Source organism: Entelurus aequoreus, linkage group LG02 (assembly GCF_033978785.1).
Source record: "Entelurus aequoreus isolate RoL-2023_Sb linkage group LG02, RoL_Eaeq_v1.1, whole genome shotgun sequence".
NCBI lineage: Eukaryota > Metazoa > Chordata > Actinopteri > Syngnathiformes > Syngnathidae > Entelurus > Entelurus aequoreus.
Window position 1 is genome coordinate 5869850 of NC_084732.1, and position 25000 is coordinate 5894849.

General features: G+C 36.3%; 1 protein-coding gene across 5 annotated transcripts in view; it reads left to right on the top strand.

Moving 5' to 3' along the window:
• The window catches only part of eprs1 (glutamyl-prolyl-tRNA synthetase 1), a 72816-nt gene that overhangs the window by 13598 nt on the left and 34218 nt on the right, over positions 1–25000 (top strand). For 3 of the 5 annotated variants that reach the window (XM_062020682.1, XM_062020674.1, XM_062020707.1), the window contains 11 exons: positions 871–1063; positions 1134–1305; positions 4353–4586; positions 4661–4745; positions 8429–8488; positions 15450–15470; positions 15886–15996; positions 16078–16214; positions 20797–21004; positions 21070–21182; positions 21250–21379. In XM_062020682.1, the coding sequence (XP_061876666.1) occupies positions 871–1063; positions 1134–1305; positions 4353–4586; positions 4661–4745; positions 8429–8488; positions 15450–15470; positions 15886–15996; positions 16078–16214; positions 20797–21004; positions 21070–21182; positions 21250–21379 (1464 nt within the window). The remainder of the gene's footprint in view (positions 1–870; positions 1064–1133; positions 1306–4352; positions 4587–4660; positions 4746–8428; positions 8489–15449; positions 15471–15885; positions 15997–16077; positions 16215–20796; positions 21005–21069; positions 21183–21249; positions 21380–25000) is intronic. The other 2 variants (XM_062020699.1, XM_062020692.1) reach the window with 1 other exon arrangement.

Genomic DNA, 25000 nt, shown 5'->3' on the forward strand with positions numbered 1-25000 from the left:
GTATTGATACAAACATAATTTTATATGGGACTTTATTGTATTATATGTATAGTACATGTTCCAAAAAGAAACAAGCATAGAACACAGTATATTTCAATGTAAAAAAGGGAATAAATATTCACAATAACCTACTTTGGTTACGCCATCATGAGCGCAACACAAGGTTGTAAAAGTTTCAAGTACAATTCTAAATAAGATGTCAAAAGTAAAGTGAAATCTAATACACACAGCTTAAAGATTGATCAATACCTATTTATGATGATTTATCAAAATATAAAACGCTCATGATGGTTACACAAAAAAAGTAACGTTATGAATCGCGGTTTTTCCAAGTTTTGGGGCATTTTTATGCTATTTCCAAGCATCTCCTTTTTATTATCGTTGATTTTAAACGGTCAAACTAATGCATGTTATACATGCATGCCCTAGTAAACAAAACAAAAAAGTCATATTTATTTTGATTGTTACATTTTGAAGTACATTTGTGCAGGTGGGTGTGAATGTACCCATTACCAGAGCTGTACACATAACCAACTTTTTGCAGTCATTGCAAATTGCCAGTTTTTTTTTATCCGTCAGAGACACTTTAAAATAATCCCAAACCGTGTCGTTAGTCAGTCCCCGAGCGAGCTGGCTTGTCAGCCACGGCTACAGCACCGGCAACAATACACTCTTTACTTTTTGAAACCGATACCGATAATTTCCGATATTACATTTTAAAGCATTTATCGGCCATCTCTAGTTTACGGGGAATCTTGTTGAATTAAAAAAAAATCGATTCCGAATTGAATCGTCGCCCCGAGAATCGTACTGGAATTGATGAGGTTGCCCAAACATTCTTACTTCTCGTGTTGACGCCCCCGCCCTCAGGTGATCCTGGAGGACATCGCCATGCTGCAGATCCAACCGGACCAGTTCACCTACACCAGCGACCATTTCGACGTCATCATGCAGCTGGCCGAGCAGATGCTCCGAGACGGCAAGGCCTACATCGACGACACGCCCCCCGAGCAGATGAAGCAGGAGCGGGAGCAGCGTGTGGCGTCCAAGCACAGGAACAACTGTACGACGACAACGCCGTTTTCTGTCCGGCGCCGGCATTTCATTTTGTCTCCCCCCCGTGTCTCGCGCAGCCGTGGAGCAGAACATGAAGATGTGGTCGGCGATGAAAGCCGGCACCGCGCAGGGCCAGACGTGCTGCATGAGGGCCAAGATCGACATGACCTCCAACAACGGCTGCCTGAGGGACCCCACCCTGTACCGCTGCAAGAACGCCCCCCACCCCCGCACAGGAAGCGCATACAAGTAAACACGGCGCCACACATCAAACTTTGTTTATATCGCACTTACACACACAGGCAACAAACGCACAAAACAGAACCCAAAAACAGGCATGCAGTGTTTCCCATAAACTGCCAAGATACCTGTGGCGGTGGGGGCGTGGCTATGGGCGTGGTCACCATGACATCGAATAATTTGCATAATTTACTACAATGATATGATTTTGTCTAAAAAGGCTCAAAAAATGTATACTTACTAATTAATAATAACAGTTTTGTTTTAAACGTCCATCCATCCATTTTACAATATAATTACAACACTTTATGTACATATTTATATACAGATTTGAATAATAAGTTATTCACTGAAATATATTTATTAATTGTGGTTCTTACAAAAAATATATCTTATAAAATATAAAAGCTAAAATTAGAGATGTCCGATAATATCGGTCTGCCGATATTATCGGCCGATAAATGCGTTAAAATGTAATATCGGAAATTATCGGTATCGTTTTTTTTATTATCAGTATCGGTTGTTTTGTTTTTTTATTTTGTTTTTTTAAATTTTTTTTATTAAATCCACATAAAAAACACAAGATACACTTACAATTAGTGCACCAACCCAAAAAAACTCCCTCCCCCATTTACACTCATTCACACAAAAGGGTTGTTTCTTTCTGTTATTAATATTCTGGTTCCTACATTATATATCAATATATATCAATACAGTCTGCAAGGGGTACAGTCCGTAAGCACACATGATTGTGCGTGCTGCTGCTCCACTAATAGTACTAACCTTTAACAGTTAATTTTACAAATTTTCATTAATTACTAGTTTCTATGTAACTGTTTTTATATTGTTTTACTTTCTTTTTTATTTAAGAAAATGTTTTTAATTTATGTATCTTATTTTATTTTATTCATTTTTTTAAAAAGTACCTTATCTTCACCATACCTGGTTGTCCAAATTAGGCATAATAATGTGTTAATTCCACGACTCTATATATCGGTTGATATCGGTATCGGTTGATATCGGTATCGGTAATTAAAGAGTTGGACAATATCGGCATATCGGATATCGGCAAAAAGCCATTATCGGACATCCCTAGCTAAAATGTCTCTTAAAGCTCTGCCCCTTTAATTAGTGCATACTAAATAATTTAACTTTAGCCTACTACTACAACCATATTATTTACCAGCAACATAAAGTGAAACAGAGGGCAGAGGTGTCCTGCCACAGTCAATAACAAATAAACAGAAAACAGTAGTGGTCAAATACAAATAAGGCAACAAGAGAAGTATCCTACACTTCTCTTTTGTAAAGTAAATCTGAACAGCCGATATGGGCATCTACATCAACTATATGATTTGCCTGAGAAGCTGGACAGGACAACCACAACAACAACAACAACAACAACAACAAAAATGTTTTATTTATTTGTTATTTTATTTGTGGCGGACGTAATTCTTTCGTGGAGGGCCGCCACAAATAAATGAATGTGTGGGAAACACTGGGCATGTGATTTTTCCGTCTATAGTCAGAAATAGAGATGTCCGATAATGGCTTTTTTGCCAATGTCCGATATTCCGATATTGTCCATCTCTTAATTACCGATTCCGATATCATCCGATACGATATATACAGTCGTGGAATTAACACATTATTGTGCCTAATTTTGTTGTGATGCCCCGCTGGATGCATTAAACAATGTAACAAGGTTTTCCACAATAAATCAACTCAAGTTATGGAAAAAAAATGCCAACATGGCACTGCCATATTTATTATTGAAGTCACAAAGTGCATTATTTTTTTTTAACATGCCTCAAAACAGCAGCTTGGAATTTGGGACATGCTCCCCCTGAGAGAGCATGAGGAGGTTGAGGTTCCCCTGAGAGAGCATGAGGAGGTTGAGGTTCCGGGTATTTGTTCTGTTGTGTTTATGTTGTGTTACGGTGCGGATGTTCTCCCGAAATGTTTGTCATTCTTGTTATGGTGTGGGTTCACAGTGTGGCGCATATTTGTAACAGTGTTAAAGTTGTTTATACGTCCACCCTCAGTGTGACCTGTATGGCTGTTGACCAAGTATGCGTTGCATTCACTTGTGTGTGTGAAAAGCCGTCGATATTATGTGACTGGGCCGGCACGCAAAGGCGGTGCCTTTAAGGTTTATTGGCACTCTGTACTTCTCCCTACGTCCGTGTACACAGCGGCGTTTTAAAAAGTCATACGTTTTACTTTTTGAAACCGATACTGATAATTTCCGATATTACATTTTAAAGCATTTATCAGCCAATAATATTGGTAGTCCAAAATTATCGGACATCCCTAGTCTAGTAGTATGTTCACTATTTTATTTAAGGACTTAATTGTTCTTCGATTGCAATAAGAAACATATGTTTAATGCACCCTAAGACTTTTTGTTAAAATAAAGCTAATAATGCCATTTTTTGTGGTTCCCTTTATTTAGAAAAGTATCGACATACATTTTGGTACCGGTGCTAAAATATTGGTATCGAGGCAATTCTAGATTGTAGACTTCCGATAGTGAAGGTGTTGCGTTGATCTCTGACGAAGCCCCCAAATGGTTGCGTTGACCAGCATTCCTCCAATGGGGAATTCAAATTGCTAGTCTCTCCCAGATTCTTTTTATGGCAATAAGCTGATGTTTATATTCAATCAACAGGCAGTAGTTGGTATTTTGTGGTTTATTCTCCAAGCTTAGAGGACAAACGTGAGACCAATCTAGCACACCCGCGTTCCCTCGCCCGGTCTAGCTCGGTTTCCCCTCAAACCCCCGGAAGTCCCGTGATCTTCCCTCTGTCCCTCGCCCCCACTCCCTTTGTTTAGACTACTCAGAGTTATCTCTACTCTGACACATTCCAATCTAGAAGGCCGACACCTTACTATGAGACTCAAAAGAAGGAAGAATACTAGCTATTCTTTATATGACTATAGGAGTTTAGAAATAAGTAACACTTAAATATGGATATGATTCTGATCTGCTTCCCACAAAGGCCAGAGAGCATTCTGTGTGTTCATCCTGAACGTTTCCCAATCCTCTCTCTCAGTGTCTACCCCACGTACGACTTCGCCTGCCCCATCGTGGACAGCCGGGAGAATGTCACCCACGCCCTCAGGACCACCGAGTATCACGACCGCGACGAGCAGTACTACTGGATCATCGACGCCCTGGGCATCAGGAAGCCGTACATCTGGGAGTACGCCCGACTCAACCTCAACAACACGGTGCTGTCCAAGAGGAAGCTCACCTGGTTTGTGGAAGAAGGCTACGTGGACGGATGGTAGGTCTGGCTCCGTTGTGCGCCGCGATAACCGCGGGATGTCCAGGTGACCTTTGTCTCCACGCCGCCCTCAGGGACGACCCTCGCTTCCCCACTGTCAGAGGTGTCCTGCGGAGAGGCATGACCGTGGAGGGACTCAAGCAGTTCATAGCAGCGCAGGTAAGTTTGTCGTAAAGGTGCTGCGGCCTTCTTTTTGGAATTTTCCCTATTTTAAAAAGGGAACTGCACTTTTTTTTGGACAAGAAGTCCAAAGGTTTTTGGGTTTTTTTGCATTATAACCTATAAAAATTGTCTTGTTCTTGGTGGTGTTGGAGCCTTTAAAACTATTCACTATTTTCATTGATTTACTGTATTTTTAAAATAGTGGAAAAAAAAGACCTTACTATCTAAATCCATCAATTTAATTCATATTTTTATTGATTTACAGTATTTTTAAAATAGCAAAAAAATGCCTTACTCTTTAAATCTTTTTAACTAATATTTTCATCGATTTACGGTATTTTTAATATAGCAAAGAAATACATTACTACTTAAATCTATCAATTTAATTAATATTTTCATTGATTTACACTATTTTTGAAATAGCGAAAAATACCTTACTATTTAAATCTATAAAATTAATCAATATTTTCATTGATTTACAGTATTTTTTAAATAGCATAAAAATACATTACTATTTAAGTCTATCATTGTAATTTATATTTTCATTGATTTAAAGTATTTTTAAAATGGCAAAAAAGACTTAACTATTCAAATTGATAAAATTTACATTTTCATTGATTTCTCAGTATTTTTAAAATAGCAAAAAAATACCTTACTATCCATCCATCTATCCATTTTTCTACCGCTTGTCCCTTTTGGGGTTGGGGGGTGCTGGAGCCTATAAAATTAATCAATGTTTTCATTGATTTACTGTATCTTTAAAATAGCGGGGAAAAAAGACCTTACTATCTAAATCTATCAATTTAATTCATATTTTTATTGATTTACAGTATTTTTAAAATAGCAAAAAAATGCCTTACTCTTTAAATCTTTTTAACTAATATTTTCATCGATTTACGGTATTTTTAAAATAGCAAAGAAATACATTACTATTTAAATCTGTCATTGTAATTAATATGTTCATTGATTTAAAGTATTTTTTTAAATAGCAAAAAAAGACCTTACTACTTAAATCTATCAATTTAATTAATATTTTCATTGATTTACACTATTTTTGAAATAGCGAAAAATACCTTACTATTTAAATCTATAAAATTAATCAATATTTTCATTGATTTACAGTATTTTTTAAATAGCATAATAATACATTACTATTTAAGTCTATCATTGTAATTTATATTTTCATTGATTTAAAGTATTTTTAAAATTGCAAAAAAGACTTAACTATTCAAATTTATAAAATGTATATTTTCATTGATTTACAGTATTTTTAAAATAGCAAACAAATACCTTACTATCCATCCATCTATCCATTTTTCTACCGCTTGTCCCCTTTGGGGGGGGGGGGGGGGGGTGCTGGAGCCTTTAAAATTAATCAATATTTTCATTGATTTACTGTATCTTTAAAATGGCGAGAAAAAAAGACCTTACTATCTAAATCTATCAATTTAATTAATATTTTTATTGATTTACAGTATTTTTAAAATAGCAAAAAAAGAACTTACTATTTAAATCTTTTTAACTAATATTTTCATCGATTTACAGTATTTTCAAAATAGCAAAAAAAATACATTACTATTTAAATATATCATCGTAATTAATATGTTCATTGATTTAAAGTATTTTTAAAATAGCAAAAAAAGACCTTACTATTTAAATATCAATGTAATTAATATTTTTATTGAATTACACTATTTTTAAAATAGCGAAAAATACCTTACTATTTAAATCTATAAAATTAATCAATATTTTCATTGATTTACAGTATCTATTTACAGTATTATTTACCATGAATTGATTAACGTGGACTCCGACTTAAACAAGTTGAAAAACGTATTCGGGTGTTACCATTTAGTGGTCAATTGTACAGAATATGTACTGTACTGTGCAATCAACTAATAAAAGTCTCAATCAATCAATCTTTAAAATAGCAAAAAACACCATAGTATCTAAATCTATCAATTTAATTCATATTTTCATTGATTTACAGTATTTTTAAAATAGCCGAAAAAAGACCTTACTATTTAAATGTATACATTTTATGAATATTTTCATTGATTTACAGTATTTTTAAAATAGCAAAAAATACCTTACAATTTAAATCTATTTAATTAATATTTTCATTGATTTACAGTATTTTTAAAATAGCAAAAATACCTTACTATTTACATCAATTTCATGACTATTTTCATTGATTTACAGTATTTTTAAAATAGCAAAAAAAGACCTTACTATTTAAATCTATCAATTTAATTAATATTTTCATTGATTTACAGTATTTTTTAAATAACGAAAAATACCGTACTATTTAAATCTATAAAATTAATCAATATTTTCATTGATTTACAGTATCTTTTAAAATAGCAGAAAAAAGACCTTACTATTTAAATATATACCGGTACATTTTATGAATATCTTCATTGATTTACAGTATTTTTAAAATAGCAAAAATACCTTACTTTTTACATCAATTTCATGAATATTTTAACTGATTTAAAAGTATTTTTAAAATAGCAAAAAAAGACTACTATTTAGATCTATTTAATTCATATTTTCATTAATTTACAGTATTTTTAAAATACCAAAAAAAGGCCTTACTATTTAAATCTATCAATTTCATTAGTATTTTCCATTGATTTATAGTATTTTTAAAACAGCATAAAAAAGACCTTACTATTTAAATCTATAAAATGAATCAATATTTTCATTGATTTACAGTATCTTTAAAATAGCAGAAAAAAGACCTTACTATTTAAATGTATACCGGTACATTTTATGAATATCTTCATTGATTTACAGTATTTTTAAAATAGCAAAAATACCTTACTTTTTACATCAATTTCATGAATATTTTAACTGATTTAAAAGTATTTTTAAAATAGCAAAAAAAGACTACTATTTAGATCTATTTAATTAATATTTTCATTGATTTACAGTATTTTTAAAATAGCAAAAATACCTTACTATTTACATAAATTTCATGAATATTTTCATTGATTTACAGTATTTTTAAAATAGCAAAAAAAGACCTTACTATTTAAATCTTATCAATTTAATTAATATTTTCATTGATTTACAGTATTTTCTAAATAGCGAAAAATACCGTACTATTTAAATCTATAAAATTAATCAATATTTTCATTGATTTACAGTATCTTTAAAATAGCAGAAAAAAGACCTTACTATTTAAATGTATACCGGTACATTTTATGAATATCTTCATTGATTTACAGTATTTTTAAAATAGCAAAAATACCTTACTTTTTACATCAATTTCATGAATATTTTAATTGATTTACAGTATTTTTAAAATAGCAAAAAAAACTACTATTTAGATCTATTTAATTAATTTACATTTTTAAAATACCAAAAAAAGGCCTTACTATTTAAATCTATCAATTTCATTAATATTTTCCATTGATTTCCAGTATTTTTAAAACAGCATAAAAAAGACCTTACTGTTTAAATCTATAAAATGAATCAATATTTTCATTGATTTACAATATCTTTAAAATCGCAAAAAAAGACTTTACTATTTAAATCTATAAAATTAATCAATATTTTCATTGATTTACAGTATCTTTAAAATAGCAAAAAAAAAGACCTTACCATTTAAATCTATCAATTTGATTAATATTTCCCACTGAACGCTTGACACATTTCCCATTTTTTCTTTGCAGGGAGGTTCGAGGTCTGTGGTGAACATGGAGTGGGACAAGATTTGGGCCTTCAATAAGAAGGTAGAGTTTCTCCTCTTTCGTCGAACTCTAGAAGTGCACAAGGAATGAGAGAAACGTTTCTTTGAGGTTGGCAAAGCAGAATAGAAGCGGATTAAACAGGCGCTCATGTTGAAGCCTGCCAGTGAGTCAATGAGGCACAATCCTTTTGGCTTCTACGCTGCTATTTTTGACTTATTTTCGAGTCTCATAACTTTTTTTTTTCTGTTTGCTTATTTTCTGTCAGCCTCCATAACTATCCACACCCTCTCATTTCATACTTCTCTTTTCACCTCATCAGTCATTTGCTTGCTACATTGTTTTTTTTTCTGGCCGGCTGCTTCCTGCACGAGTCCAGAAGCTTATAAGTCTGATATCATGTGATGCAAAGAAAAAGAAAAAGTGCTCCAGGCCTCAGTTTAGTTGGCAGTGCATGTGATTGGCTAGAAAATATTTATTTTATTGAAGAGGAGCAACTATTCTGTCATACTGAGTGTTTTTTGTATTGTTTTTTTTGTCTGTTTCTATGAGAATTAACTTTCAAAAACACAAAGGTGTGTTTTTGGACCTTTTTTTGTAATTGTATTCAATCAATCAATCAATCAATGTTTATTTATTTAGCCCTAAATCACAAAAGTCTCAAAGGGCTGCACAAGCCACAACGACATCCTCGGCACAGAGCCCACACAAGGGACGTCGATGTGAATGACTATGAGAAACCTTGGAGAGGACCGCATATGTGGGAAACCCCCCCCCCCCCCCCCCCCTCTAAGTACAGTCCCTAGTGGATACTGTTGGAAGCAGATCAGAATCATATCCATATTTAAGTGTTACTTCTTTCTAAACTCCTATAGTCATATAAAGAATAGCTAGTATTCTTCCTTCTTTTGAGTCTCATAGTAAGGTGTCGGCCTTCTAGATTGGAATGTGTCAGAGTAGAGATAACTCGGAGTAGTCTAAACAACGGGAGTGGGGGCGATGGACAGAGGGAGGATCACGGGACTTCCGTGGGTTTGGGGGAGACCGAGTTAGACCGGGCGAGGGAACACTGGTGTGCTAGATTGGTCTCACGTTTGTCCTCTCAACTTGGAGAATAAACCACAAAATACCAACTACTGCCTGTTGATTGAATATAAACATCAGCTTATTGCCATAAAAAGAATCTGGGAGAGACTAGCAATTTGAATTCCCCATTGGAGGAATGCTGGTAGACGCAACAATACACATAACATTGAGAGTCCAGTCCAATATTTAGCACTGATGGACCTAATAATACAAAAAGCTCCTTGATAAGTTTCCCAGGAAATGGGTCAAGTAAACATGTTGTTTGTTTTGTCCCATTTACACATCTTAACAATTCCTCTAAGGTTATTTCATCAAAGAGAGAGAAACTATTTTGGAGGGCGGTATCCGTCGTATATACAGTCGTATCTGTGTTAATAGAACCCAGTTGTGGCTGGGATGCGTTGTCTTTAATCTCCTTTCTAATTACTTCAATTTTCTTATTAAAGAAATTCATAAAGTCATCTGCCGAGTGGGTGGAGCTACTGGGAGGAGTCCCTTGTTGGGTTAGCGATGCTACTGTACTAAACAAAAATGTAGGATCATTTTTGTTGAGGTGGATGAGATTTGAGTAATATTTAGCTTTAGCTAAGGTAAGCATGCGTTTATAAGTTATTAAACTATTACTCCATGCTTGATGGAAATCCTCAAGTTTAGTCGCGCGCCATTTACGTTCCAGCTTTCTACATGATAATTTATGGGCTCTAGTTTCTTCTGTAAACCATGGGGTGCGCCTTTTAGGGGCCCTTTTTAGCTTTAGCGGTGCTACACTATCAATGGTGTCGCGCAGGGCGTCGTTAAAGTTGTTAGTGAGGTTATCAATAGAGCCCACATAATTTGGGAATGGTGCCATTACCGAAGGCAGTAGGCCAGCAAGAGTCGTCGTTGTGGCAGCATTAATGTTGCGGCTGCTATAGTAGTTATTATTATTATTAGTTTGTTGACAATGAGTCAGAACTTCGAATTTTATAAGGTAATGATCGGACATTACTTTAGTGTACGGGAGTATCGTAACTTTGGAGGTGGTGACACCCCTGACAAGCACTAGATCTATCGTATTACCGTTGCGATGCGTGGGTTCATGTATTATTTGTGTAAGACCACAGCTATCAATTATAGTCTGGAGAGCCACGCACGGAGGGTCCGATGGGGTATTCATATGGATATTAAAGTCCCCCATTATGATTATATTGACTGTCTATAATAGTTAAGTTGCTTGTTTGACCATTTTATTACAAAAACACTTAAAAATGTAGTTTTTTTCATATGAGCAAATATTCCTTCCGCTATTTTAAATCAGCATATTCTACCAACTAGGGTCTGAGTTTGGAAAGAAAGCGGCTTCAGCGTGTTTTCTTGCTATAGATCAGTGGTGTCCAAAGTGTGGCACACGGGCCAAAATTTGCCCGTAGTTAGTTTTTATTAGCGGCCCGCAGCACAATTGTTTGCATTCTAATATTAGCATGCTAGTTTTTTTAGCAAATTTTGCAAGTATACACCTCCACGTCAAATATTATTACTGTCAGGTTCAAACACTGATGACATCTATTAAACAAGACAAGAGGCAAAGAATTAAACGAGAGACAGAATTCAATTTGGACTCAATTGAGGAGACACGTCTGGACACACTACACTTGCACAGTATCTCAGCACGCTCTGCCAAAAGATTGCATGCCCCCTTCTTTTATTTTGGACCCTCCCCCCCGACCACATGGCCACCTTTGTTTCCAAAGGACAAAGGTCGCAAAAAGTTCACAGAAAAGGTCGTAAACAATTCACAGGAAAGGTCAGTTCAAAAAGAGTTCGTAAAATACTTCAAAAAGAGGTCATCTGGAAATTGGGCAGATCCTGTCATCTCTCTGCTCTGAAGTCCTTGGGCCAGAAAAAGATCTTTCTGTTGATTACCATACACAAAAGAACACAGAAAATCCTTCATGTGGCTCTCCCCCTTACACAGTCGAGTTTTACGAGCCTTCTTCTTGGTAGGTTTCAAAGACAGCTTTTGTCTTTTTGCCTGGAACTCATTTCAACTAGGGATGTCCGATAATATCGGCCTGCCGATATTATCGGCCGATATATGCGTTAAAATGTAATATCGGAAATTATCGGTATCGTTTTTTATTTATCGGTATCGTTTTTTTTTGTTTTTTTTATTTTTTTATTAAATCAACATAAAAAATACAAGATACACTTACAATTAGTGCACCAACCCAAAAAACCTCCCTCCCCCATTTACACTCATTCACACAAAAGGGTTGTTTCTTTCTGTTATTAATATTCTGGTTCTTACATTATATATCAATATATATCAATACAGTCTGCAAGGGATACAGTCCGTAAGCACACATGATTGTGCGTGCTGCTGCTCCACTAATAGTACTAACCTTTAACAGTTAATTTTACTCATTTTCATTCATTACTAGTTTCTATGTAACTGTTTTTATATTGTTGTGCTTTCTTTTTTATTCAAGAAAATGTTTTTAATTTATTTATCTTATTTTACAATTTTTAAAAAAAAGTACCTTATCTTCACCATACCTGGTTGTCCAAATTAGGTATAATAACGTGTTAATTCCACGACTGCATATATCGGTTGATATCGGTGTCGGTTGATATCGGTATCGGTAATTAAAGAGTTGGACAATATCGGAATATCGGATATCGGCAAAAAGCCATTATCGGACATCCCTAATTTCAACACAAAGTTTTTTGTGATAACTTACAAACAATTATTCTAACAATTACTTAACCAATTATACCTGTTAGCATGCTAGCTTTTCCCCCCGCTAATTGTCTAGATATACACTACAGTCATATTTTGGTACTTGGTAACGTTAGCATACTAGCGTTTTAAACCAATTTTTTAGGTACCATACACACCTAAAATATTTTTGTACCTAGCGCATTTTACAGTTAGCATTTTTGGATGCTAACGTAAGCATGCTTGCTTTTTTTTTTAGCTTATTTAGCAGGTAGAGTGCATACCTGCTAAAAAAAAAATTGCATCTATTTTGGTATTTCACGAATGCTAACTGTTAGCATGCTATTGTTTTATTATTTTAGATCATTTTGCTCATATTTTTTGTCACTTGACGCAATCTGGCGTTTGAATTGTGTCAATAGAATTTTTTTACATCAAATTATGCTGACAATTTAATTGAAAACAAATTCAGTGTTTTCACATTTAGTGTATAAAAATCAGTGTATAGAAATTCAGTGTAAAAAAAAATAATTCCTGGTTCCATGACCCGCCCTATCTTGCCTCTGATTGGCCTGTCCCTAATGTTTTTCCTCTAATCTCAACCAATCGTGACTCATCATTGTAAGCAGCAACCAACCAATCATGGATGTTCTTATAAGTGCCAGCACGTCTTGGAAGGAGGAAGGGGAGGGGTTTAGTATGCCATGGACTGTTGAGAGGGAGAATCAAGGAACACAACAAATAAGCAGTGTTTGGTCATTTTAACGTGAAATAAATTATATCGATATTACGATATTTTCTTAATTCATATCTTCTTTAAAAATATATCGATATATATTACAAACTCGATACATAGCCCAGCCCTAATATATATGTACAAGCGGTAGAGTGTGTGCGTGTGTGCGTGTGTGCGTGTGTGCGTGTGTGCGTGTGTGTGTGTGTGTGTGTGTGTGTGTGTGTGTGTGTGTGTGTGTGTGTGTGTGTGTGTGTGTGTGTGTGTGTGTGTGTGTGTGTGTGTGTGTGTGTGTGTGTGTGTGTGTGTGTGTGTGTGTGTTTATACAAACCCCGTTTCCATATGAGTTGGGAAATGGTGTTAGATGTAAATATAAACGGAATACAATGATTTGCAAATCATTTTCAAGCCATATTCAGTTGAATATGCTACAAAGACAACATATTTGATGTTCAAACTGATAAACATTTTTTTTTTTGTGCAAATAATCATTAACTTTAGAATTTGATGCCAGCAACACGTGACAAAGAAGTTGGGAAAGGTGGCAATAAATACTGATAAAGTTGAGGAATGCTCATCAAACACTTATTTGGAACATCCCACAGGTGTGCAGGCTAATTGGGAACAGGTGGGTGCCATGATTGGGTATAAAAGTAGATTCCATGAAATGCTCAGTCATTCACAAACAAGGACGGGGCGAGGGTCACCACTTTGTCAACAAATGCGTGAGCAAATTGTTGAACAGTTTAAGAAAAACCTTTCTCAACCAGCTATTGCAAGGAATTTAGGGATTTCACCATCTACGCTCCGTAATATCATCAAAGGGTTCAGAGAATCTGGAGAAATCACTCTAAGCCCGTGACCTTCCATCCCTCAGGCTGTACTGCATCAACAAGCCACATCAGTGTGTAAAGGATATCACCACATGGGCTCAGGAACACTTCAGAAACCCACTGTCAGTAACTACAGTTGGTCGCTACATCTGTAAGTGCAAGTTAAAACTCTCCTATGCAAGGCGAAAACCGTTTATCAACAACACCCAGAAACGCCGTCGACTTTGCTGGGCCTGAGCTCATCTAAAATGGACTGATACAAAGTGGAAAAGTGTTCTGTGGTCTGACGAATCCACATTTCAAATTGTTTTTGGAAACAGGACGTCGTGTCCTCCGGACCAAAGAGGAAAAGAACCATCCGGATTGTTGTAGGCGCAAAGTGTAAAAGGCAGCATGTGTGATGGTATGGGGGTGTATTAGTGCCCAAGACATGGGTAACTTACACATCTGTGAAGGCACCATTAATGCTGAAAGGTACATACAGGTTTTGGAGCAACTTATGTTGACATCCAAGCAACGTTACCATGGACGCCCCTGCTTATTTCAGCAAGACAATGCCAAACATCAACGTGGCTTCATAGTAAAAGAGTGCGGGTACTAGACTGGCCTGCCTGTAGTCCAGACCTGTCTCCCATTGAAAATGTGTGGCGCATTATGAAGCCTAAAATAGCACAACGGACTGTTGAACAACTTAAGCTGTACATCAAGCAAGAATGGGGAAGAATTCCACCTGAGAAGCTTCAAAAATGTGTCTCCTCAGTTCCCAAACGTCTACTGAGTGTTGTTAAAAGGAAAGGCCATGTAACACAGTGGTGAACATGCCCCTTCCCAACTACTTTGGCACGTGTTGCAGCCATGAAATTCTAAGTTAATATTTGCAACAACAAAAAAAAAGTTTATGAGTTTGAACATCAAATATGTTGTCTTTGTAGTGCATTCAACTGAATATGGCTTGAAAAGGATTTACAAATCATTGTATTCCGTTTATATTCACATCTAACACAATTTTCCAACTTATATGGAAACGGGGTTTGTATATGTATTTATATGTATAAATATATAAATATTTATATTTATTTCTGTGTGCGTGCGGGCATTTATAAATATGTATGTATGTGTATTTGTATATGTGTATATATGTATGTATTTGTGTATATATGTATATAAACATTTTTTTGGTTAATTTGTGTTTTTTTAAGTATTGATTTTTCCTTAATTTTTTCATTATTTGTGATGTATTTAAAAAGTATTGCATTTTTATGTCTTAACTTTTTTTGCACATTTTGTGTTGCATTGTAAAGCTCGGATTAAGTTGCTCTATTTTCTTCGATTAGATTCAGATTCTTCCAAGATTGTGTAAGTAACATTTAAAAATAATAATAAATAAAGTCACAGCAGCAACCAAGAGGTGCTTTTTTTTAAACTGCAACCTGTTGTATCATCATTTATATTCTAAATATATTACGAGAATTGTGTTGAATTGAATGGAATGGTGAGGCGCCCAAAGACGGTAAAAGGTTATCGTGCATTTTAGCTTCATCCTGATATTTCCACATGAATATTCCGAACATTTTGTGAGTATTTGTATATCCTTTCCTTCCGTCCTTTGTCAATGTGACTTTACTTTAAACAGCATCTCACTCTTCTGTTTCCAAGCTGCCCGTTAGCTGTGTGAAGGTATTCCTCTCTCCCCCGCGTCCTCTCTCTTTCTCTTCTTCTCTGCTTCTCTGCTCTGTCGTGTGTGTGTGTGTGTGTGTGTGTGTGTGTGTGTGTGTGTGTGTGTGTGTGTGTGTGTGTGTGTGTGTGTGTGTGTGTGTGTGTGTGTGTGTGTGTGTGTGTGTGTGTGTGTGTGTGTGTGTGTGTGTGTGTGTGTGTGTGTGAGCTTCAAAGGGCTTCGGAAAGTTTAAGTTGCAAAAAAAATAGTCAACTGTGGACTCAACAAGCAGCTGCTTTTTGGATGTGCATGCAGCCGCTATTCACTCACCAAGGCATTTTTGTTGTCGTTTTTTTTTTTTTTACCGTTTTTTCCCTCCCTGTTTTTATAGTGTGTTGGGGGAAAAAGCACATTTAGTTTGTTTTCCTTGTGTTTTAGGTGATTGACCCAGTCGCCCCCAGATACACGGCTCTGTCCAGCTCCTACGTGGTTCCGGTTTCTGTCCCGGAAGCGAAGGAGGAGATGAAGGAAGTGGCCAAACATCCCAAGGTTGCTAGTTTTCCCCCCTCCTTACAAACATTACACTACACACCCAGTACTAGAGTGACCCTTTTTCCCGTATCCACCTAGAACGCCGAGGTGGGTGTGAAGCAGGTTTGGTACGGACCCCGGGTCCTGGTGGAGGGAGCGGACGCCGAGACGTTCTCAGTGGGCGAGGTGGTCACCTTCATCAACTGGGGCAACCTCATCATCACCAAGATCAATAAGTAAGTCTTATATGTAGGACAGGGGTGCCCAAAGTGAGGCCCCTGGGACAAATTTGGCCCGGCAAAATGTCTTCCAAGTGTAATGCATATTCATACTGTGCATTTAAACTCACTAGGGTGCCCCCATCTAATATTGATATCACTTATCAGTCCAATGTCGGCATAAAAATAATAAGTATCTGCTTGCATCTACATTTTCCAATATTAATTATACTACAAGCCTGCAGCGTGTTTCCTAGTGTGTGATATCATGTGCGATACAAGCAGTCCCGCGACGTGTTTACTTGTGTGTGATATCATGTGCGATACAAGCAGTCCTGCAGGGTGTTGACTTGCGTGTGATATCATGTGCGATTCAAGCAGTCCTGCAGCGTGTTTACTTGCGTGTGATATCATGCGCAGTCCTGGAGCGTGCTTACTTGTGTGGGATACCATGTGCGATACAAGCAGTCCTGCAGCGTGCTTACTTGTGTGTGATATCATATGCGATACAAGCAGTCCTGCTGCGTGTTTACTTGTGTGGGACACCATATGCGATACAAGCAGTCCTGCAGCGTGCTTACTTGTGTGTGATATATGTGATACAAGCAGTCCTGCAGTGTGTTTACTTGTGTGCGATATCATGTGCGATACAAGCAGTCCTGCAGCGTGTTTAATTGTGTGTGATATCATGTGCGATACAAGCAGTCCTGCAGCGTGCTTACTTGTGTGTGATATATGTGATACAAGCAGTCCTGCAGTGTGTTTACTTGTGTGCGATATCATGTGCGATACAAGCAGTCCTGCAGCGTGTTGACTTGTGTGATATCATGTGCGATACAAGCAGTCCTGCAGCGTGCTTACTTGTGTGTGATATATGTAATACAAGCAGTCCTGCAGTGTGTTTACTTGTGTGCGATATCATGTGCGATACAAGCAGTCCTGCAGCGTGTTGACTTGTGTGATATCATGTGTGATACAAGCAGTCCTGCAGCGTGTTTACTTGTGTGAGATATCATGCGCGATAAAAGCAGTCCTGCGGCGTGTTTACTTGTGTGTGTGATATCATGTGCGATACAAGCAGTCCTGCAGCGTGTAGACTTGTGTGTGATATCATGTGCGATACAAGCAGTCCTGCAGCGTGCTTACTTGTGTGTGATATATGTGATACAAGCAGTCCTGCAGTGTGTTTACTTGTGTGCGATATCATGTGCGATACAAGCAGTCCTGCAGCGTGTTGACTTGTGTGGTATCATGTGCGATACAAGCAGTCCTGCAGCGTGCTTACTTGTGTGTGATATATGTGATACAAGCAGTCCTGCAGTGTGTTTACTTGTGTGCGATATCATGTGCGATACAAGCAGTCCTGCAGCGTGTTGACTTGCGTGTCATATCATGTGCGATACAAGCAGTCCCGCAGCGTGTTGACTTGTGTGTGATATCGTGTGCGATACAAGTGGTCCTGCAGCTCACAATCATTATGAAAGACTTGACCACAAATAGATTTTTTTTTTATGCATTTCCAATGGCTGTTTCACTATTCTGCCCATAAACTCAAAATATATTTTAACAGTGATTTTTGTAATTGGAGCCTCTAATAGGTCAATAATTCATAACATTGATTCATTATAGTTTTATTTTGACCAATGACAGTTTAAATAAAATCTTCAAAAACTTCAGATCTATTTGTCGATTATAAGTTCTTATTATTTTTTTATTGTTTTTTATTTTGTTTGTTTAATGCCCTTTTTGTCATAGAATACCTTGTTTATTATGGCAAAGACACCAAATATGTAATTTTTTTCTCAAAAATATTTTAAGTGTAATTTTTGATGTGAAGTTATTAGAGCCTCTTATAGGTCAATAATTCATAACATTGATTCATTATAATTGTATTTTGAGCAATGACAGTTAAAAAAAAAAATCACATTAAAATTCTCAGGGATCCAAAAAGGGTCCCACTCATAAAAGTGATGAAAAAGGTTGTACATTTAAAAAAAAAATTTTTTTTATTTTCAACGCTTAAATCTGTAAATAAATTTCAGATATATTTGTCGATCATAAGTTTTTATTATTTTTTCATTGTTTGTTTTTTTTCTCGTTTGTTTAATGCCCTTTTGGTCATAGAATAAATACCTTGTTTTTTATGGCAGAGACACAAAATATGCATTATTTTTCTCAAATATATTAAAAGTTAAATTTTTGATGTGAAGTAATTGGAGCCTTCAATAGGTCAATAATTCATAATATTGAATCATTGTCAGGTTCAAACACTGATGACATCTATTAAACAAGACAAGAGGCAAAGAATTAAACAAAGACAAAATTCAATTTGGACTCAATTTGGACTCTATATTGACGAGAGTCGTCTGTAAACTGTACCCTTGTACAGTATCTCAGCACGCTCTGCCAAAAGATCGCACGCCTCCTTCTTATATTTTGGACCCTCCCCGACCACTTGGCCACAGTTTGTTCCAAAGGACAAAGGTCACAAAAAGTTCCCAGAAAAGTCGTAAACAATTCACAGAAAAGGTCAGTTCAAAAAGAGTTTGTAAAATAGTTCAAAAAGAGGTTCGTAAAATACTTAAAAAAAGGTGCATAAAATAGTTCAAAAAGACGTTCGTAAAATACTTTAAAAAGAGGTACATAAAATAGTTCAAAAAGACGTTCGTAAAATACTTCAAAAAGAGGTACATAAAATAGTTCAAAAAGACATTCGTAAAATACTTCAAAAAGAGGTACATAAAATAGTTCAAAAAGACGTTCGTAAAATACTTCAAAAAGAGGTGCATAAAATAGTTCAAAAAGACGTTCGTAAAATACTTCAAAAAGAGGTGCATAAAATAGTTCAAAAAGACGTTCGTAAAATACTTCAAAAAGAGGTGCATAAAATAGTTCAAAAAGACATTCGTAAAATACTTCAAAAAGAGGTGCATAAAATAGTTCAAAAAGACGTTCGTAAAATACTTCAAAAAGAGGTGCATAAAATAGTTCAAAAAGACATTCGTAAAATACTTCAAAAAGAGGTGCATAAAATAGTTCAAAAAGACGTTCGTAAAATACTTCAAAAAGAGGTGCATAAAATAGTTCAAAAAGACATTCGTAAAATACTTCAAAAAGAGGTGCATAAAATAGTTCAAAAAGACATTCGTAAAATACTTCAAAAAGAGGTGCATAAAATAGTTCAAAAAGACGTTCGTAAAATACTTCAAAAAGAGGTGCATAAAATAGTTCAAAAAGACGTTCGTAAAATACTTCAAAAAGAGGTGCATAAAATAGTTCAAAAAGACGTTCGTAAAATACTTCAAAAAGAGGTGCATAAAATAGTTCAAAAAGACATTCGTAAAATACTTCAAAAAGAGGTGCATAAAATAGTTCAAAAAGACATTCGTAAAATACTTCAAAAAGAGGTACATAAAATAGTTCAAAAAGACGTTCGTAAAATACTTCAAAAAGAGGTACATAAAATAGTTCAAAAAGACGTTCGTAAAATACTTCAAAAAGAGGTGCATAAAATAGTTCAAAAAGACGTTCGTAAAATACTTCAAAAAGAGGTGCATAAAATAGTTCAAAAAGACGTTCGTAAAATACTTCAAAAAGAGGTACATAAAATAGTTCAAAAAGACGTTCGTAAAATACTTCAAAAAGAGGTGCATAAAATTGTTCAAAAAGATGTCCGTAAAATACTTCAAAAAGAGGTGCATAAAATAGTTCAAAAAGACATTCGTAAAATACTTCAAAAAAAGGTGCATAAAATAGTTCAAAGACGTTCGTAAAATACTTCAAAAAGAGGTGCATAAAATAGTTCAAAAAGACGTTCGTAAAATACTTCAAAAAGAGGTGCATAAAATAGTTCAAAAAGAGTTTGTCTGGAAATTGGGCAGATCCTGCCATCTCTCCGCTTTGAAGTCCTTGGGTTAGAACAATATCTTTCTGTTGATTACCATACATGAGAGAACACAGAAACACCTTCATCTTGCTTTCCCCCTACACAGTGGAGTTTTACGAGCCTTACTCTTGGTAGGTTTCAAAGACAGCTTTTGTCTTCTCACCAGAACCTCAATGTAACACAAAGTTTTTGTGATCATTTAGAAACAATTATTCTAACAATCATTATAATTTTATTTTGAGCAACAACAGTTTAAAAAAAATCACACTAAAATTCTCAGGTATCCAAAAGGGTCCCACTCATAAAAGTGGTGAAAAAGGGTCAGAATTATTTTAATTTGTTTTTATTTCAACGCTTAAAACTTTAGATAAACTTCAGATCTATTCGTCGATACTGAGTTTTCATTATTTGTTCATTGTTTTTATAGTTTTAGCGCCCTTTTTGTCATAGAATACCTTCTTTTTTATGGCAAAGTATTGTGCTTATTACACACCAACGTGCATCTTATTTGTAGTCATTATTACCAAATTTGGAGGTGTTGAAACCGCCATGTAAAAATCGCTAATGCTAATCAGTAGCATGTATATGGCAAATCCAATGTGAATTAGCATCGAGCTAGCGTGTTTTGTAAAGTGGAGCCTCCTTTCAGGCATGCCCATTTTTTTGTTTGTTTAAAAAACTACGGTACTCTAATCCATTTTCTTCTCCCTTCAGAGCGGCCGACGGCAAGGTTCTGTCAATGGACGCTCGCCTGGACCTGGACAACAAAGACTTCAAGAAGACCACCAAGATCACCTGGTTGGCGGAGTCGAACAGCGCCCCCCTGCTGCCCACCGTCTGCATCAACTACCAGCCGCTCATCTCCAAGGCGGTCATCACCAAGGACGACGACTTTAAAGACTACCTCAACAAGGAGAGCAAGGTGTGCCTCGGGCTTCCTCTCGGTGGTCGTGGACTTGCCGGTGACCTGGCTTTGTTTGGTCGCAGGCGGAGGAGAAGATGCTGGGCGACCCCTGTCTGAAGAACCTGAAGAAAGGCGACCTCATTCAGCTGCAGAGGCGGGGCTTCTACATCTGTGACCAACCCTACGAGCCAGTCAGGTGAGCAGAAGGGGGCCCGCTTTCAGGGTTTGATACCAGCTCCGTCTTGTTTGATTGTGCCCCGCAGTCCTCACAGCTGTAAGGAGAGTCCGTGCGTCCTGATCCACATTCCCGATGGCCACACCAAGGACATGCCCACCGCTGGCTCCAAAGACAAGGACAAGGACAAGAGCAAGAGCCAAGCACCAGCCAACACGGTGAGCTTGCAAAACGCCCGCACACTGAAGAATCCAAGCATGCGGGGGCCATTTCAATACTTTTCAGTTTCAAAACCTATACTAAATATTAGATAAATGCTTTAAAATGTAATATCGGAAAATATCGGTATCGTTTTTTTAATTATCGGTATCGTTTTTATTTTTTATTTTATATTTTGATTAAATCAACATAAAAAACACAAGACACACTTACAATTGTGTTTTTTATGTTGATTTAATCAAAATAAAAAATAAAAACGATACCGATAATAAAAAAAAACTAGCGATGTCCGATAATGGCTTTTTGCCGATATCCGATATTGTCCAACTCTTTAATTACCGATACCGATATCAACCGATACCGATATATACAGTCGTGGAATTAACACATTATTATGCCTAATTTGGACAACCAGGTATGGTGAAGATAAGGTCCTTTTTTAAAATATTAATAAAATAAAATAAGATAAATAAATTAAAAACATTTTCTTGAATAAAAAAAAAAGTAAAACAATACAAAAACAGTTACATAGAAACTAGTAATTAATGAAAATGAGTCAAATTAACTGTTAAAGGTTAGTACTATTAGTGGAGCAGCAGCACACACAATCATGTGTGCTTACGGACTGTATCCCTTGCAGACTGTATTGATATATATTGATATATAATGTAGGAACCAGAATATTAATAACAGAAAGAAACAGCGCTTTTGTGCAAATGAGTGTGAATGGGGGAGGGAGGTTTTTTGGGTTGGTGCACTAATTGTAAGTGCATCTTGTGTTTTTTTTTTAAGAAAAAAAAACAAAAGAAAAAAAAACAAAAACAAAAAAAACGATACCGATAATAATAAAAGCGATACCGATATTTTCCGATATTACTTTTTAAAGCATTTATCGGCTGATAATATCGGCCGGCCGATATTATCGGACATCTGTAAAAAAAAAACGATACCGATACCAACCCAAAAAACCTCCCTCCCCCATTTACACTCATCCACACAAAAGGGTTGTTTCTTTCTGTTATTAATATTCTGCTTCCTACATTATATATCAATATATATCAATACAGTCTGCAAGGGATACAGTCCGTAAGCACACATGATTGTGCGTGCTGCTGCTCCACTAATAGTACTAACCTTTAACAGTTAATTTGACTCATTTTCATTAATTACTAGTTTCTATGTAACTGTTTTTATATTGTTTTACTTTCTTTTTTATTCAAGAAAATTTTTTAAATTTATTCATCTTATTATATATATATATTTTTTTTTTAAAGGACCTTATTTCACCATACCTGGTTGTCCAAATTTTTTTCCATAACTTGAGTTGATTTATTTTGGAAAACCTTGTTACATTGTTTAATGCATCCAGCGGGGCATCACAACAAAATTAGGCATAATAATGTGTTAATTCCACGACTGTATATATCGGTATCTGTTTATATCGGTATCGGTAATTAAAGAGTTGGAGAATATCAAATATCGGCAAAAAGCCATTATCGGACATCCCTACTAAATATAATATTTTTTAACCTTTAAGGTTCCGCTCAAGTTTGGTCCATAAAAATTTAAAAAATAAGTCCTATATCATTTTTTTTCAATTCTTACCATTAGAGATGTCCGATAATGGCTTTTTTGCCGATATATGATATTCCGATATTGTCCGACTCTTAATTACCGATTCCGATATCAACCGATACGATATATACAGTGGTGGAATGAACACATTATTATGCCTAATTTTGTTGTGATGCCCCGCTGGATGCATTAAACAATGTAACAAGGTTTTTTTCAAAATAAATCGACTCAAGTTACGGAAAAAAATGCCAACATGGCACTGCCATATTTATTATTGAAGTCACAAAGTGCTTTTTTTTTTTTTAACATGCCTCAAAACCGCAGCTTGGAATTTGGGACATGCTCTCCCTGAGAGAGCATGAGGAGGTTGAGGTTCTGGGTATTTGTTCTGTTGTGTTTATGTTGTGTTACGGTGCGGATGTTCTCCCGAAAAGTGTTTGTCATTCTTGTTTGGTTTCACTGCATTCTAGTCCGTCACTCTAACGTTCCTCATCCACGAATCTTTCATCCTCGCTCAAATTAATGGGGTAATCGTCGCTTTCTCGGTCCGAATCGGTCTAGCTGCGTTGAAAACAATAGGAAAATATGAGGAGGCGATCAACTGACTACGTCACGCTACTTCCGGTAGGGGCAAGGCTTTTTTTTATCAGAGACCAAAAGTTGCGAACTTTATCATCGTTGTTCTATACTAAATCCTTTCAGCAAAAATATGGCAATATCGCGAAATGATCCAGTATGACACATAGAATGGATCTGCTATCCCCGTTTAAATTTAAAAAATGTCATTTCAGTAGGCCTTTAAGGTTTATTGGCGCTCTGTACTTCTCCCTACGTCCGTGTACACAGCGGCGTTTTAAAAAGTCATAAATTTTACTTTTTGAAAACGATACCGATAATTTCCGATACTACATTTTAAATTATTTAACGGCCGATAATATCGGCAGCCTGATATTATCGGCAGCCTGATATTATCGGCCATCTCTAGTTATTAGAGTCGACATTGCAACTTTTTCTTATGTTTCACCTCTTTTATTCCACTTTGTAATATATTTTTTTGTAACTGTACTTTTAGAATGTGCCGTAAGCCGTTAAAAATTACCTTCTGGCTGCAAATGGCCCGTCGGGCCCCACCTTGAACACCTCTGACCTACCTACTACCCCAGGGGTCTGCAACCCGCGGCTCCGGAGCATAATGCGGCTCTTTGACCACTCTGATGCGGCTCAGCTGCATACTCGCCGACCCACCCGATTTTCCCAGGAGACTTGCGGATCTCAGTGCCTCTCCTAGAAAACTCCCAGGGCAAATATGATCCTATTTTCACTCTAATTACTAAATTAAGGGCGTGCCCTAATTGCACTGCAGCAATTGTCCTCTATAGCATTTACAAACAGCGTGCCAGCCCGGCCACATGTTGTATGTAGCTTTTACTTGCACACGTAGGAGACAGCAAAGCATACTTAGTCATCAGCCGCACAGCTTACACTGACGGTAGCCGTATAAAACAACTTTAACACTGTTACGTTACAAATATGCGCCACACTGTGAACCCACACCAAAAAAGAATGAAAAACACATTTCTGGAGAACATCCCACCGTAACACAACATAAACACAACACAACCAATACCCAGAATCCCATGCAGCCCTAACTCTTCCGCTCTACATTATACACCCCCGCTACCACCAAACCCCCCCACACATCAACCCCCCCCCCACGACCTGACACTAATTGTTGTAGTGTCAGGTCGTTCAAGCTCCATCTTAATAACAATCAAAGATCCTCTATACGACAATTAGTGTCAGGTCGTTCAAGCTCCATCTTAAAAACAATCAAAGATCCTCTATACAACAATTAGTGCCAGGTCGTTCGAGCTCCATCTTAATAACAATCAAAGATCCTCTATACAACAATTAGTGTCAGGTCGTTCAAGCTCCATCTTAATAACAATCAAAGATCCTCTATACAACAATTAGTGTCCATCTTAATAACAATCAAAGATCCTCTATACAACAATTAGTGCGTCGGTTGAGCGGAAGAGTTAGGG